Source organism: Urocampus carinirostris, chromosome 16 (assembly GCF_059441175.1).
Source record: "Urocampus carinirostris isolate Australia breed hairy pipefish chromosome 16, RoL_Ucar_1.0, whole genome shotgun sequence".
NCBI lineage: Eukaryota > Metazoa > Chordata > Actinopteri > Syngnathiformes > Syngnathidae > Urocampus > Urocampus carinirostris.
Window position 1 is genome coordinate 19,432,284 of NC_142364.1, and position 16,566 is coordinate 19,448,849.

Here is a 16,566-nt window from a genome sequence, read left to right on the forward strand (position 1 = left end):
GTTGGGAACGTGTCAGGAAAACAAGTAGAACAGGTCCTCAGCACACCGAAGACGACCACATCTTCATCTTAAATCAGTTTTACTCCTCAAAAATGTAGTTTATTTTCCTTGAACTGATTATAGTTAAAGAATACTTAATAAATAATTTTCTAGGCTTTTATCAAAATGTGTTTCTGTCAGGACCAGAACGGAAACAGGACCCAATTGCGTTACGTTTCTCAAAAGTTTTATTAAAGGAAAGAGAAAGGGCTGCGCCCACGATCCGGTGTTCGCTAGGTGTGGGAGGCAAGTCGCTCTCGTACTAGGATTGGGATCCGAACACTGAAGTGGATCATCTGTAGCAAGCTATAGGGGTGTCAAGGACGGAAAAAACAGGTTGATAACACATGGTCGAAAGAAAATACACAAATCCAAAAGTTGTGAAGTTAAACGGGAAAGAACTTCAAAACTGAAAACATATAACCATTTAATATATTAGTAATTTTCCATGATGGCAGGTAAGGCTGTTCCCTCACTGCATGTCATGGCACTTTAATGCCACTTCCGTTTGACATTTTGTGAATACTTGTAATGATTAAACCAGTCACAGGCCTAATCATTATTTATTTGGTAAATGTTAATAATGTGCAGTGTTGTGCATCGTGTAAAAGCTTACCACACAAATGGTCTCTAAAGTGATTCGCCCTTCCAGTCTAAAATAAAAGGAGCTCAAACAGGTAGACCCACATGACAAATTTATTTCTCAAGAGCGTCTGAGTAAGGCTTGATGAAAATCCGAAACCAATTCATGGGGAAAATGCAACTTAGGACAATACAAATATATCAAGTAAATGATAAAACAAGAACTTACAACTTAATAAATGCACTTTTAACACAAAAATAAAAATGTGAGCCTCAAGTGTAACATCTAGCGATTATTCTTGCATTTTCTCAGTGGTGTGCGACCAAAAACTGATTGAGGTATTTCAATCTTCTACTGGTAGGTTAAAAAATGAACAGTTCAACCCAAAAGATGTATTTTCAACAGTCTTGTGAATGTGTAAAATAGTGCATCTGTAAAAAATAGGTTTAACTTTTTGAGTAAAATTTCCCCACAATATAAAATAAGTGGTGCTGTACTCTCGATTAGTATTCGTCAAAAAACGGAAATATGACATAGTTGGCTAAGCTTAGGTGTGCAACCATTTTGACACTGCAGTGCAACAAAAACACAAAGTAAACGCACCCACACGTCATTTATATCTAATTATAAGGACATTTCCAATCAACATTCTACGGCTTTTCCGGTAGAAGCGGCTTTCCGCTTGACAACAACCACACCGATGCTTGTGCTTGAGTTAAAAAATAAATACTTTTTTCTTTAAATAAGAAGGCAAAGAGACATTTCTAAATTGGATAAAATATCTGTAAACCATATTTAAAGAGGCATTGTCACAGTCCAGCAGACGTGCGATTTGGACTGGGTGTCCCAAAGTAAAACATGAGCCTCCGTACCTTAACTAGGATTCAAGATAGAAGCTTTGAAAGCATCTCTCTCGTCTTGAGTTACACTCTTCTTCGTCTACTTGTGTGTACACAATAAAGTGAAGGACGGAAAAATGAAATTATTTCACTACTAACGTGCGTTATTTTAAAAAAAAACTTGGTGTTACTGTGGTGTGCCTTGAGATTTTTCTAGAAAATATGTGCTTTGGCCTAAATATGACCACAAGGGAAATCTTCCCCTTACTCACCACACAAAGAACTCCATGCGTCTTAATAAATGCAGTGACGTGGAAAAAAACCACGTCTGCCAAAATCTAGGAACTAAGGAGTGGTGTAACGATACCATCATAAACTTCGTCAGTATCTGCTTCACAATAGAGTTAAGGATACAAGTCTTGTAACAGACCAGGTCAAGTCAGCTGGCATGATATTCAAACACAGGAGAAGGTAGGAGTGGTAACTATTCAGCAAAATAATGTAAAACGGGATAACATTAAAAATGGCAGCCGCTTCTGGTCAGTAGAATTGGCACAGTGAGGAGGACGGTCGAGTATATAATTCGTCATGAGTTTTTTGCAGCCACCCCCGAAAAATTGATCATCCCGTGATCATCAATTCCAGACTATAATCAGCCTGGTCATCCTGGAAGGGGATTACCTTATTTTCCTCATGTTGAGGTTTTTGAGTTTTCCCATGCCCTCATGTAGGTTTCAGATCAGGGGATGGTGTAATGGTAGCCCGTTGAGACTTTCTGTAATTAAGGGCTGTACAAATAAACATGATATTGGCCGGAAATTTAAAAGAACGCCTTTTACCTGGTACGTCTTATAGACCGCAAAAAACCAGAGGATACAAATTGAAATGCAGTATTCTTGTGCGTTACTACACAAGGTTTTACGGTATACTACTGGTTTTGTGCAATGATTAATCAATCAATAAATATGACTGACCAAAATCGCAAATTGTGGTAAGCAGCGGGATTCGAGCCGGGTTGTGGCAGGGAGAAGGCCAAAACTTTACCACTAGACCTCTGGTGGTGCAGATGACATGCCCAAAAGCAGTAAAGCTTATCTCATTTTTATACAGTTTTTACTCACAGTGCCAGAAACGAATGTTAGAGAATAGAGAAAACAGTCTTCAACTAAATATTACACAAGGTATTTTTTATATATATATCGCTACATTATTGATGCTCAGATGATGAAGTGGAAAGACTATTTAACCCTGGGGGTGGGAACCTGTGACTCGCACACCATATATGGAGACAAAATAGAACTCGTGCAAAATTGTAAACATATTGCTTCATGCAGAGAGATTTGGTCCAGTATATAAAGGACACAATTTTAACTACAGTTTACATTAAAGGTGTCACAACAGACATGGTTTTGGCTGTAAATCGCTAAATATTTTTTTATATGGAATCTCATTTAACAATCTATTTTCATTATTAAAACACTTAATGATGAAGCCACAGAAAAAACTTTAACCCAAATTAGATGTTTTACCCAGAAGTGAATGGGCAGAGCTATAAATGGCGTAAGTGCACTCTCTTTCCTTTGCCCAGCGCCGTCTGCACTAAAGTTAAATACGTTGGTATCCTCGTTTGCAGTATTTTGTGACATTTTTACTTTACTTGCATCTTGTTTTGAAACCATTTTATTGGACAAAAAATGACACGCTAAATAAGACTCAACACTCTCAAGTAACTCCGGAGGGGAGACGAATTTTAATTGCTATATTTATTTTGATATAGGACACAGGCTCTGTCCCGATGATTTTTTTATAGATTTTGTCAAATCGTCTAACACAGGGGTGTCAAACTCGTTTTAACTCGGGGGCCACACGATAGAACGAACATTCTGTCGGGGGCCGGACCAGTAGATTAAAAAGAAAGAAAAAGAGATAAAGAAATAAAAGAAAGAGGGAGGGAAGGGAGAGAGGGCGGGACAAAGAAAGAAAAAAAGAGAGAGGGAGAGAGCGTGAGAAACAAAAGATAAAAAGTCGTGAGAGAGGGGGAAAAGAAAGGGAGAGGAAGAAAGAAATCCAAAGATAAATTAGAAAGACAGAAAGAGAGAAAGGAGAAAAGAAAGCGCGAAGGGTAGCAAGAGAGAAAGAGAAAAGGAAAAAAGGAAGTTAGAGCAAAAGAGGTTAAAAGACACAGAGAGAGAAAGAGAAAAAGAGCAACAAAGGAAGATAAAAAGAGAGACACAGAGTGAAAGAGACAGAGACAGAGAGTGGGAGAAAAGGGGTGGGAAAAAAGAGAGAGAGAGAGAGAGAGAGAGAGAGAGAGAGAGAGAGAGAGAGAGAGAGAGAGAGAGAGAGAGAGAGAGAGAGAGAGATACAAGTACAGTGTCTGTTTTTTGGCAACATCAAGTTGACATATTTCAACCTGCAGCTTGTTTTGCTCTTGCGCTTCTCCGAGTGTTGTCTTGCGGGCCGGATTAAATCCCTTAGCGGGCCTGATCTGGCCCACGGGCCGCCTGCTTGACACCTGTGGTCTAACATCACACAGTGAATAAAATGCCCTGAAGAATTAGCCTTTGTCTGGAGAGTCGGTTTTGCAGTTTTGTTGTATTTTGTCTTAAAATATAAGGTGTGGCTCTCCCTCCCAAAAATCAAAATATTTTTGCTTATATAGCCCTTTGGGGCAAAAAAGGTCCCTGATCCCTGGTTTAAGAATGCCGGGCGAAATGTACTATGATAATCAGTGCTACTGGCACCATGAGTAAAAAGAGTGTGACAATGAGATAAAAACCTAATGCCTTTACAATGCCATGTGTATTACAAGTGGTTTCGTGGTTAAGTGTCGCTGTTCACACCACTGCTACCTGGGTTTGAATTCCCATTGCAGGCAATGGTTTGTGTTATTTATCGACACTTATTGACTGATCATCATTGCACTCATATAAACTGCAAGTGCATGGTACAGTAGGTCATACCGTAGTCTCAATTTCTTGCGCCTTATAGTCAGGTGCGGCTTATGAATAAAAAAATAATATAACAAAATACTATTTTTTGGGGTTCCGCCTTTATAATCCGCTGTTCCCTATAGTAGGGAAAATATAGTGATAATAAAGGCAATTTAAAACTTGGGTGGAGTGCACAATAGAGCAGGACTTTGTCCTTATAACTTATCACTGGGGTATTCCCGTAGTCTGGCAGATCTTCATTATTATTCAGGATCACCTAATACGATATTTCTTCAGCAGCATTTACTGCACTTCAGTCCTTCTTCTGCTCTTTATCCTGATCAGTTCTTTGCCAGTGACAGCTCGTTTCGGAATCGCCCGAATGGTTGTCACCTGGCGGATCCTTCGATTTGCCTCTGCGTGTTTCCACGTAGTGCGCGATAAGCTCAGAGTTCTGATAAATGAGCATCCCGGATAGCGTGAGCGCGATGCCGGCGCAGCTCAGAGAAGAAAGCTCGCTGCCGAAGAGCATCTGAGAGAGCAGCAGGTTGCCTACCACGTTGAGGTTGCCCAGGATGTGCAGGGTGACAGCTGACGTCAGCGTGATGACGCAGCAGCTAGCCAAGTTGTACAGGACCGAGCCCAGGCAGCTGAGCAGGATGAAGACCCACAGGCGCCGGTCGTAGTGCAGAGGGGACTCCATCAGGGCCCAGTTCTCTAAAGCCAGGGCCGCCACGGCCAGAATGCAGAAGCTGGGGATGGACATCAGGTAGAGGAGGAACACAGAGTTGATTTTTTCCTCCTGGAGGAGAATGCCTAAGAGGAGAAACCATAGATAACTGTATAGTCAGTTCAATCCACACTATGAAACTAAATGAAATGGGTCACAATTCAAAAGACAAACCGTCTAGTTTTTAATCGTGACCACTATGCCTTTTTTTTTTTTTTTTTTTTTTTTTTTAATTTTTACATTGTCAAAGCTAATCATATTTAGTTAATTGTGTATTTCTCTGTCTTCTATGTTACAAATAATCCTGATGTGCTTGACTTATATTACAACTCGTTTTCTGCTGTTTTGTACTATTTTTGAACCGAAAGATATATATGACGTCGCTTGTTATTACTACGCATGTGCGAACTTTGAACCGTAGACGTATAGACGTATGTGTGACGTCATTGATACCTTCTGCGCATGCGCACGCTTTTGAACAAAACCCGGCTGCAACGCGGGAAACTTGTGAGACGGGTGAGACTTTTGAATCCGTGCTCCCACTGTGCAGTGAATAAATTCTTAAACTACATTTGCCTCTCTTACTGATCACTTCAGTTTAACCTATTACGAAAATATTATCCCTAACATACATATATAAATCGCACAGAATTAAAACTACAGTAAGAGCTACTGTATCAATCTTGTGTATATTAGTGCGATGATTAATTCGTTGAAAAATGTCTCTGGCCATAATCGCAAAACAATGTATCTATCGGGAATCGAACCCCGATAGCAGCAGTGAGAGCGCCAAAACCTAACCACTAGACCACTAGTGATACTGTGACATAGTAAAAGGCAGATTTTATCCCATTAGCACACAATTTTTACTCCCCGGGCCAGAAACGGATGTTAGAGAACGGAGAAAACAGAAAGTCGTCCTGAAGGATATAAACACATAAAAGCAAGACGAGGGAAACCTTATTCTTTGACGATGAATCTTAATTTGTGTTTATTTGAATCATTTAAGACGACTTCCTGTTTTCTCCATTTTTTAACATTTGTTTCCAGGATCGTTAAAATAGTTTGATAATGTGAAAATTGAAATTGTATCACTGGTGGTCCAGTGGTTAGCGTGCAGCAAGCTTACTGTTCCAACCTGGATTCGATTCTCATTGCATGCAAATTTGGTCAGTGATGTATCACTGGATAAATACGGTAGTATACTGTAAATCTTTGTGTAGTAACGCACACTTATAAGTACTGTATGCATTTATGATTTTATCCGCTGAAATTTTACTGTTTATGATGCACACCCTTTTAAATTTCTGCCCAATTTGGGGGTTATAAGGGCGCCTTATAGTCTGGAAATTATGGCACTAATGTTTCGGATAGCAATCCACTCCTGATTAAGAACGTGCAAATTGTTTAATTGAATCTATGTCAATTGTGTCTTTGCCACGGGATGAAAACATGAGATAATTTGGAACATTGAGTACATTCAGCAAAGAAGCAATCAGTCCACATGACATGAATTCCACAAAAGAATGTGTCCCATACCCACCCTCTTGCTACTGGAACTGTTTTAAATGCAACCAATGCTCCACCACAGTTTCCAACAACTACAGTTTTTGTAAAGCAAACAAGTAATTTGTGGAATGGGCAAGGGAAGACGTTTTCTTACTATAAAACTAGACTTATTCTTAACTAGAAAACCTCAAACTTTAAATTTCATCTTGAGACTGAAACAAAATCCGACACCCCGCCGAAAAAGTTTCATTTATTTAAAACCAACAGTTAAGAAAAATACTTGAAATTCATTACAAGCTCTCCTAAAGTATTATTAGTTAATGCAATGTAGCATATCTTGCATTGTTTCATTTTAACCAAGAAAATGAATATCAATTAGATTATCGTTATCCTTTTTACATTTCGTAACAAAATATGCCAACACCATTCCTGTCCACCTCAGCCAATTGTCCCCCTTATTGATGATAGCAATACCCATTATTAAGTGATAATAACACTTACAAACACAACCCAGCACCAATTTACTCACTGCAATACAGACAATGCAGACTATCTATCTATCTACCCAGGAAGACAAACACATACACAAAAACCAAAATGAAAAAGTAGTAAAAAACATAAATTGACCATGGCCAACTCAAATGCCCAAACACCCAAACAAGTTAAGCACCTTGGCACCAATGTTGGTCATGCCTTCCTCCCTCCAGATGAAACAGGACGAATACAGACTATGTAGACTACCGCAACAATATATGCAATCTGTAATGACGTTGTCAGCTACCAGTGATCGAGAAGATCCGGATTAGGGCCAAAATCGGGAAGACAAAATGGTGTAACCCCCCAAAAAAATACTTTACTAAAAAAAAAGTTATTTTTTCCATCCAAAATCTGTTATTTGGCATTTACAGATTGAAATGATAAACACGTATAAAGAACGAGGAAAACCAGGTTGACAGGTATGCATCAATGACATAGTACAAAGTCACTATTGTAGTCATTGTTGTAAAATGCAAGTAAATTTAAAAAGACGTATCACAATACACGAATTCAAAATCACCATTTATAGTAGGATGGAAGAAGGCTTGTGTGAGTTAAATCTCAAAGTCAACCCATACTACTTGGAGACCTAAAACAACATCTAATTTGCTCAGGAGTTTTCTGCAGCTTACATGATATCATTTTTGGAATTACCTCTCCATTAAATATGTTTTAAGATAAAGGCATTATTCGATAGTTTTAATCCATACTTCAGGTATAAACAGAAAAAATAATTAACCCCTCTCAACTATTGAGAAGCAAAAGACCTGCCTTCTCTTCACAATGTCACCAGTCATTGAAATATGTCATGCCGCATATAATTGAAAAATTTGAAACAATATACCTGAAAACTATAAAGCCGGAATAGGTCACCAATAATGTGTTTTGATAGCCTGCTGATGAACGAACTCTAAGCAAAAATGTTCTTGTTACATTCACAAAAGTCCTGTGAATCAAACAGTGTAAAATATTTACCCCAAAACACATGATAATGCAGACACATTAAAGAAAAAAAAAAAAAAAAAAATGCCTAAATGCATTGCTGCATCGTTTCACGATTCTTGTTGTAATCCGTTAGTTTCAAACTCGGATGATTTCCAATAAGGATGTTAGCCTCTTATGACCGATTATGACCATTTGCTATGGATAAGATATGAAGGCCTGTATTGAGAAAAATGAAAATGACCTACTTTGGCTTCAATAATCTTGAGGCAATAATGACCGATTCAACTGATGAACACATTAGTTAGCTCATGAAATTCCCAACATAAATATAGGAATATTTAAGATGTGTATTCAAAACAAAGCCAAAAATGAACATGCGTAATGTAACTCGGGATCCATTTTTGCGCGCGATTATCACGCGTAAGTGTGCACAATCCGTGATTAATTTCTGGAAATAGAAGTCAAACCTTTATAATCATTTCATAATGTCTAAAAACTGCCCAAAGTAAAATACACGGTGCACAGGTTTTAGAGCTGTAAACTGGTAATCTCCAAATGGCCACTTTTGGAAATGCCTTGGCATACCTTAAGGAAAAATGTGTTAAATAGAATCTTTAGCTTTTAGATTTCTGATCAAATTTGACCTAGGGCACCATGTAAGGCTTCATGTATTGTATTTTTAACTAAGATGCCCTCTGCAGTCATGTAATTGAGAAAAAAAAATCAGGTAAGAAAAAAAACCTTCTATTTCTGCGTGTTCCAAATGAAATTACTTAATGTTAGTAGCTCTTTCAGTGATCATTTCAGTTAGGGACAAAACTTTAGTGCTACTCTTTAAAAGAGGCCAAAAATGTCCATATTCTCCAAACGGTTCAAGTACAGACTCAATTTACTTTGATTACGTCTTGGATTGTGATTTTAGGTGAATTTCACAGGATTGTTAAGGGGTTAATTCAAATTTTTGGGACAATCGAACATGGATACTAACTTTTTCATTCAAGTAAATGATGAATCGTATATGCGTGGTCGGCAAGATTAAAGAATGAAGCCAGTGGTGTGCAAAGTGTAATAGCTTTCAAGAGGGGAATGACATTAGATATAAACAAAAATGCCGTTCTTACTCTGTTGAATGGACTTGACGCCTCTAAACATGGTGGCTGCAATGACAAACAGACAGCCTGTCTGGTCATACTGGACCTCCCCCATTATGCTGAAGGACGCTCCCAGGCAAATGGGCATCATGGCCGTGTACTTGAGGATGTGATGCTGCTTGCCCAAGATAAGAGTAGAGATGGCCAGAGTGAAGATAGGCGTGGTAGTGTAGATCATTTGTGCGAAGGACAGCTGTACATAGTTCAGACCCATGTTCCCGAAGGCGATGCTGGCGCAAAACGTAAGACTCAGCAGGAAGACTTTACATTTAGCTCCTGGGGTCAAGTCCTGCTCCAAGGCCTGGCTGTGCCTGATCAAACGAAGTTTGATCAAGCCGTAGTCCACCACAATAGCCGTCAGCATGTGAAGGGCGGACAGCAGCAGGGGGTACCTGAAGTTGTACACGGCAAATATCCATTTGTTGAGGCTGGAGATGGTGGTGCCAGTCACTAGCCAGACAATTACTGCGGAGAGCAGATGGAGCATTTCGGCAGGGGGTCTCCTCCTGCCTTCTGGTGGCACGCTCGCATCGTACTTGGAGAAGCCATCAGCGTGGATCATGATGGGATCATCGTGCTTGCTGTTGAAGAGACATCAATAAGAGACATTAACTGGGGACAGGGGGATGAATGACAAAGCTGCTGTATCCGAGTCAGAACAGGAGGCTTTTGGTAACCTGTTTCATGTTGGGGGAGGAAACCCCCACACCCCAGAAAAACAGCCCGGAGAGGGATGGGTGCCACCAGGCTTTACTTGCCCAAGACACACCACAGGGCGTAGTGCCCTTACAACCCAGGTGATTAAAGGGATCCTTCAATATGAAAAACGTTGATTGAACAAAATCATACCTGTCAACCTGTACGCTTTTGCCGTACAAAGCACGTTTATTATGCATTTTAAGACGTGTACGACGTACGGAAAAACTCAAATTTGTCAATTATGGGTACCATCTGGTATACACCAACTATCGCGAAACGGCAAATCAATCAAGTCAAACGAGTTTGCCGCGGTAGCCTCTACCTCGGTATCGTTTTTTACCGTTGCAAACAAAGCAAGGGGTTTGATGCTACTGTGCGCATGCATCTGCTGCCTGGGTATTTCCCATTATGCATTATCATTCCGTGGTAGTTGTGTAGTGAAAGAAAGTCCGTCTCTTTTTAGAGAACCGGCTTTTTCGGCTCAACTCATTAAAGAGAGCCGGCTCTCAAACGGCTCACTTGCTTTGATGCATTATATTACGAATTATTATGATGTATAAAAAAGTTAAGAAAAAAATGAAGTATAAAAGGAGGAAATTAAAAAAGACAGGTTTGTGGTTATTCCTTTAATCAGTATATTACCAACAATAATTTAATGCCGAAAAAGAATGAATAATTTGAATGAGAAAATTCGACTTAATTATATTTGCATGTATTTTTTTCCTTTTACAGTGAACGTTCAAGCTACTTCATTTTTGAACTTTTTTTTATAACAAACCTCATTCATGTCGAGCAACTCAGTATCTCACAACAAAATGTTAATTAACAATATATATGATATAAGGAAACACATGTACAATACAATTAGTTAAACTACATAAATAAACACGTTTGGAAAAAATAAAATAATTATAAGGGAAAATACAATCGTTTGTGGGCAGTACGGTGGCGCAGTGGTTAGCGCGTGTGAGGCACAGTTCTAAGGTCTAGGAAACCTGTGTGGGTTCAAATCCAGCTACCAGACTTCCTGTGCGGAGTTTGTATGTTCTCCCCGTGCTTGCGTGGGTTTCTTCCCACATTCCAAAGACATGCATTTCAGTTGGATTGGCCGGTCCAAATTGTCCCTAAGTGTGAATGAGCGAGCGAGTTGTCTGTCCCTGTGTGCCCTGCGAATGGCTGGCAACCAGTTCAGGGTGTCCCCTGCCCACTGCCCGATGATTGCTAGGATGGGCTCCAGCACCCCCGCGACCCCACTGAGGATAAGCGGTGCAGCTAATGAGATGAGATGAGAAGACCGTTTGTAAGGGCATGGAGCCGTGGAGGTTGACAGGTATGCAAAATAGTTGCAGGAACATCCGTTTTCAGCAACTGATTTTTTTTTAACATTTAACTTCACCATTACATTCTTTTTTTTTGTATATAATTTGTGATACCTCACTACACCTATGACATTTTGAGAGAATTGACCAAGAAAACAACTTACTTAACTTACTCTACTCATGTCCGCTCGAACCACGTGCAACTATTTAGACTTACGTGGCTTATTACTAACGTGCCAAAACTCCCACAAACTAACACCAAAACACAAGCCAACTCGAAATGGAAACAATAATACACCAACAGCTTATACACCTGACTACATTCTACTGGTTAGACACCGGAAAGGAATAAACAGATGACGTCACACGACGATGACAGGAGCTATTTCAAGGCATCAACGCCAAAGCGATTTCAATCGATTACTGATTATTACCGTCACATTTTGGAAACATATATTAATATTTTTATCCAATAATAATAATTTGACAGTAACATTTCAGTAAATATATACGTGGTTTGTATACGCAACCAAGCCTACAGCAAACCCTTAATAATCATTTGCTCCTCTTTAATTAATTTTGTTTTGATAAAACGCGTATTAAACGCTTAATATATATAAATACAAAAACAACACTCGATGAAATACAACGCTGAGCATTTACCTTATTTGACCTTTGCAAGGAGCCGGGCTCCTTTCGCTCGTGTTGTCATGCTAACGGTTAGCTCGTGGCTAGCCAGTAGTCTGTCAATAAGACTGAAGTATTTCATTCCCGGCGTTCGTGAAGTCGACTAAAACAGTCGTATCGGCGCGTTGACTCCGATAACAGAACATTCGCTACTTGTTATGACAGTATGTCCTTCTTCTACGTGGCGGCGCGACGACATTGGAATCACACCACTTCCAGAGGAGGACTCGAAAACGTCAACCGCATTGCGTGTTTTTGTTTTCTTAAAGGGACAGTGCATGATTGAGGCGGAGTGCATCGCTGATATAAACTACATTTTTTAATAAACCAAAATGTATTTGTGGATTTAAAGGAATAACATTTTTCTATTTTTCTGAAGTGAGTCAATCTATAGGATCGTTATTAACATCATTGTGTCACAACTTTATTTTGAAAGTAGTGCAACCTCCTCAAACGTCAAAAGCTGCTCTCATGCTTTTGGGTCCTCACGCATATTGTGAGAGGAAAAAAACAGCCTGTGGTATGATTTATAATGAATGATTTTATACATTTCACGATAAAGGATTTTATACAAGTTACATTTATTGAATGCAATGAAGATTTTTCACAGAGAGGGCTTGAGTTCAATGACAGGTCACGACGTTCCGAATGGGAATGTTTTGTTTCGTTCTGTTGATAACAGAATTCGGACGCAGATGGCGGTGATGTTTGGAGAACAAGGGCCTGATGTTGTGGAAACGTGCGGGGATGTTTTGACCGGTCCAGACATCGAGGCGACGAGGTGGAGCCCACATGGGCGTTCCTGGCCTGCCCCATGGGAGGAGCCGACACGCCAGCTTGGTAGAAAGGCGTGGGCAGAGAAAGAAGATAGAAGATCGAGGGACAATCGAGAAAGGAGGCTCGACGAAGAGCGACACTAATTCGGCTAATTCGATGGAATTCACTTAGTTAAATACTTTAAGAAAATAAATCTGCCTCCGTGTGAAAATGACGGCTATTCTTGTCCATCTTTTCCCAGAAAGAAACGAGCATGCATTGTTAGGAGAATGAAGTTTGTGTTTGGTTAATGGAGTCAGATAACTAATTCGATCAGTTTTGTAAACGATCCATTTTTAATAGTTTAAATTCTAACAATAACAATTTACTTTCCTATTGCCAGCTACCATTCACAGACAAATCAAGCATTCAATTGTTAAAAGCACCTCAATGAACATTTTCACATTCTGACTTATTTCCCCACATGAGTTTTTAGAAAAACCTTTTACATTTACACTAAAGGTGTGCCTACTTTATAAAAGACCCAACAGAGAACAAATATGGATTGTTTTTTCTGATGTGACTGTTCTGAGGTCATGGTTTTAAGTCCAGCTACCAGCCGTCCTGTGCAGAGTTGGCATGTTCTCCCTGTACTTGCGTCGGTTTCAAAATCATACATTTCAGTTAATTGGCCAATCCAAATTGTCCCTTAGTGTGAACGAGCGTGTGAATTGTCTGTCCCTGTGTGCCCTCCGACTGGCTGGCGACCAGTTCAGGGTGTCCCCTGCCCACTGCCTGAAGATAACGGGGATGGGTTCCAGCACCCCCGCGGCCCTACTGCGGATAAGCAGTGCAGATAATCAGTGGATGGGCAATGGCTTCATCCATCCTTTATCTGCACCGCTTATCCTCAGTAGGGTCGCGGGGGTGCTGGAGCCCATCCCAGCCATCTTCGGGCAGTGGGCATAGGACACCCTGAACTGCTTGCCAGCCAGTCGCAGGGCACACAGGGACAGACAATTTGCTCGCTCATTTATACCTAGGGACAATTTGGACCGGCCAATTAACCTGACATGCATGTTTTGGGAATTTGGGAGGAAACCGGAGTGCCCGGAGGAAACCCACGCAAGCACGGGGAGAACATGCAAACTCTGCACAGGAAGGTTGGTAGCTGGATTTGAACCCATGACCTCAGAACTGTGCCGCACACGCGCTAACCACTGTTCCGCCGTGCTGCAATGGCTTCATATCGTAGCAATTTATCCTCAAGAATGAAGCAAAAGTAAATTTGGCTAGTCCCTAAAAGATAATGTTACCTGTGTCTAAACATCCACTATGTGTAGTTTTCAATCAACATACTATTTTGAAATGTATATTTTCTCTTCCTTCCAAACAATGTACATTGCGCATCTTATTAACACTTACTCCAGTAGAAGAGGAGGGCCACATCATCTCTTTGTTTTTTCCATTCTCTCTGAGAAGATGAAAATGTGTTTGTGACGTCATGTTCAAGGTTCACAGCACCTCTACTTGTGGTGTGTATTCGGCAAATACAGGCTGGCAGCCTCCATCCCTCTCCCTAACCCCTAAATCCCTTCTTAGAAGAACAATACGTCCCATCTTGATGCTTAAAAATCACAAAGCTTGTAAGAGGCTTAGCAAAAATTTTAAAAAAAGAGGAAAAATGGTGCTGTTTGGTCACTTTGGGTCTCTGTAGTTTGTATTCTTCCTAGTGCTTCTAAGCACTTGTTTTTGGTCTTACTACACAGTAAAGCATCATCTAGTGGTCAAATTATACACAGTGTCCCTTTAAAATCTATGTCTGTGAAAGGACTTGGTGTTTTGTATATTTTTGAATCTACATTCAAATTATTTATGTATTTAAACGAATAAACAACTAGATGGATAAATTAGTAAATGTACGCAAAATCAAGGAATACGTTATTTACAAAAAAAGAGTTTCCTTCAAAATTGAAATAATAAGTTCCATAATTACAAAAATAAATCAATAAAATGGTTGAATTACAAGTACATAATCATTATTCATAATTATTCCACAGTAATTCATCAATTTTCCAACCAATCACTATGATAGTATATTTGTTACTATTCGTCCATGCCAGAGACGGAAGTAACGCTTAGGAGGTAACGCGATTGTCTTGGGATCAAGAGGTCGCAGGTTCGATTCCCAGCTCCTCTGTTATATGTCGAAGTGTCCTTGGGCAAGACACTGAATCCCTAACGCCACCGATAAGCAGGTAGTTGCCTAGCTTGGCTTACGCCACTATTGGTATGTGAGTGTTTGTGAATGGGTAAGTGTGAAGCGCTTTGGGAGGTTTTCATTGACTTGAAAAGCGCTAGCAAAATGCAGTCCATTTACATTTATCCCAGATGGCTTTTGTATTTGGTTACGTGAGTAGGGAACATGAGTTTATAATAATTATCATTATTTTTACACATAGGCCTATTTTTAAAATAGTCAAGTCAAGTCATGTTTATTTGTATAACCCTTAATCACAAGGAGTCTCAAAGGACTGCACAGACTGCAGACTACACCCTCCCCTGATCTAAAACCTAAATGAGGGCAGGGAAAAACTGAAAACCTCAACAAAAGGTAAATGAAGAAACCTTGAGAAGGGACCGCTGTCATGTCCTGCATGGTTGTCATGGAGCCCAGCTGGCCCCGCCCCTTGACACCGGCTGAGACGCATTGGACTGATTGCTCTTGGAGTACTTAAGCGCTCCTTTTGGAACTGCCCGCTGCCAGATCATTGTTTAACCCTCGTTGAAACCCTGTTCATGCCCGTTTGATCTGAGTAATGCCTAGTTTGTAATTTTGATTGCCTTTGAACCTGTTTTGTTTTGTTTTTGGTCCGTTTGTGTGTTGGACAACTTTTCTTTCCTAATTAAAGTGACAGATCGTCTACGCATATGAGTTCCGACTTCCTGCTCCCCGGCCCGTTTCGTGACTACCGCACATGAGTTAATCCCTCTTTCCCGGATGACCAGGCTGCAACGGATGTTGCAATAACATATAATACACAGATATTGTCAACAAAAAATATAGGTCATTCATAAACAGTTCCTCTGAGGTTGCAGATCGAATCTCAGGGGGCAGAGCATTCCACAACACCAGGGCCCTCTTCTTGGATCTTGGGATCACTAGTAGACCTGCATTTTCAGAGCGGCTCCAGATGGGAACATCAACTTTTTGGTTGTTTGTGGCTTTTTTATGTCGGCACAGCATTGATTATTAATATAAAAAAGGAAACAATAAACTATTTGCACCTAAATAGCTGTACAATACAAGAGATGTAAATATTTAATCAAGATTTCATGTACTGTAGTTAAACCCAGGGTTGGGTAGGGTTACTTTAACTGGATTACTTTCAATTACTTTTGGATTACTCCAATACCAAATATGCTAATAAAAGACAAAAGAAACTAAATATGAATAAAATGACTACATTTTGTGCAGGCTTGGGGAGTAACGGAACACACGGAACGGCAAAAATGATGTTGGCAAGCTGTTTGGATTTATTTTCATTTTGTTTCTGTCGCATTTTATGTTAGTTTTGCCGGAGATCAAAGAGATCAAAGCCAGGAGAGAAAGCTTACCACGTGTTGTGAGTCATAAATTTATTCAGATTTAGTTTCTTTTGTCTTTTTTTAGCATATTTGGTATTGGAGTAATCCAAAAGTAATTGAAAGTAATCCAGTTAAAGTAACCCTACCCAACCCTGGTTAAACCAGATTTTAACATTGATGATTCATGGATGTTTTTATCGACGGAATGTGGAAAATTTGACAAGCTCCTGATTTTGTCTAAGAAAGGCAGT

General features: G+C 39.9%; 1 protein-coding gene across 2 annotated transcripts; it reads right to left on the bottom strand.

The window, feature by feature from the left end:
* Window positions 1-1,637: 1,637 nt before the first annotated feature.
* Window positions 1,638-12,203, bottom strand: slc35e4 (solute carrier family 35 member E4). 2 transcript variants are annotated; one of them, XM_088356246.1, is made up of 3 exons: window positions 11,948-12,203; window positions 9,237-9,847; window positions 1,638-5,210 (listed from the first exon to the last, which is right to left on the bottom strand). In XM_088356246.1, exons 2-3 carry the CDS (start codon window positions 9,826-9,828, stop codon window positions 4,708-4,710), a joined length of 1,095 nt encoding a protein of 364 aa, XP_088212372.1. In that variant the 5' UTR covers window positions 9,829-9,847; window positions 11,948-12,203; the 3' UTR covers window positions 1,638-4,707. The 2 variants fall into 2 exon arrangements, with proteins under 2 accessions (XP_088212372.1, XP_088212373.1); XM_088356247.1 differs by lacking the exon at window positions 11,948-12,203 and adding an exon at window positions 11,449-11,617.
* Between the last annotated feature and the right edge of the window lie 4,363 nt (window positions 12,204-16,566).

Excerpts from the sequence above, each read along its gene's own strand:
- slc35e4 (XM_088356246.1), bottom strand. The coding sequence starts at position 9,828 with ATGATCCACGCTGATGGCTTCTCCAAGTACGATGCGAGCGTGCCACCA. Across the intron at positions 5,211-9,236 it reads CGTCAAGTCCATTCAACAGA|GCATTCTCCTCCAGGAGGAA; the intron begins GTAAGAACGGCA and ends TTCTCCTCTTAG.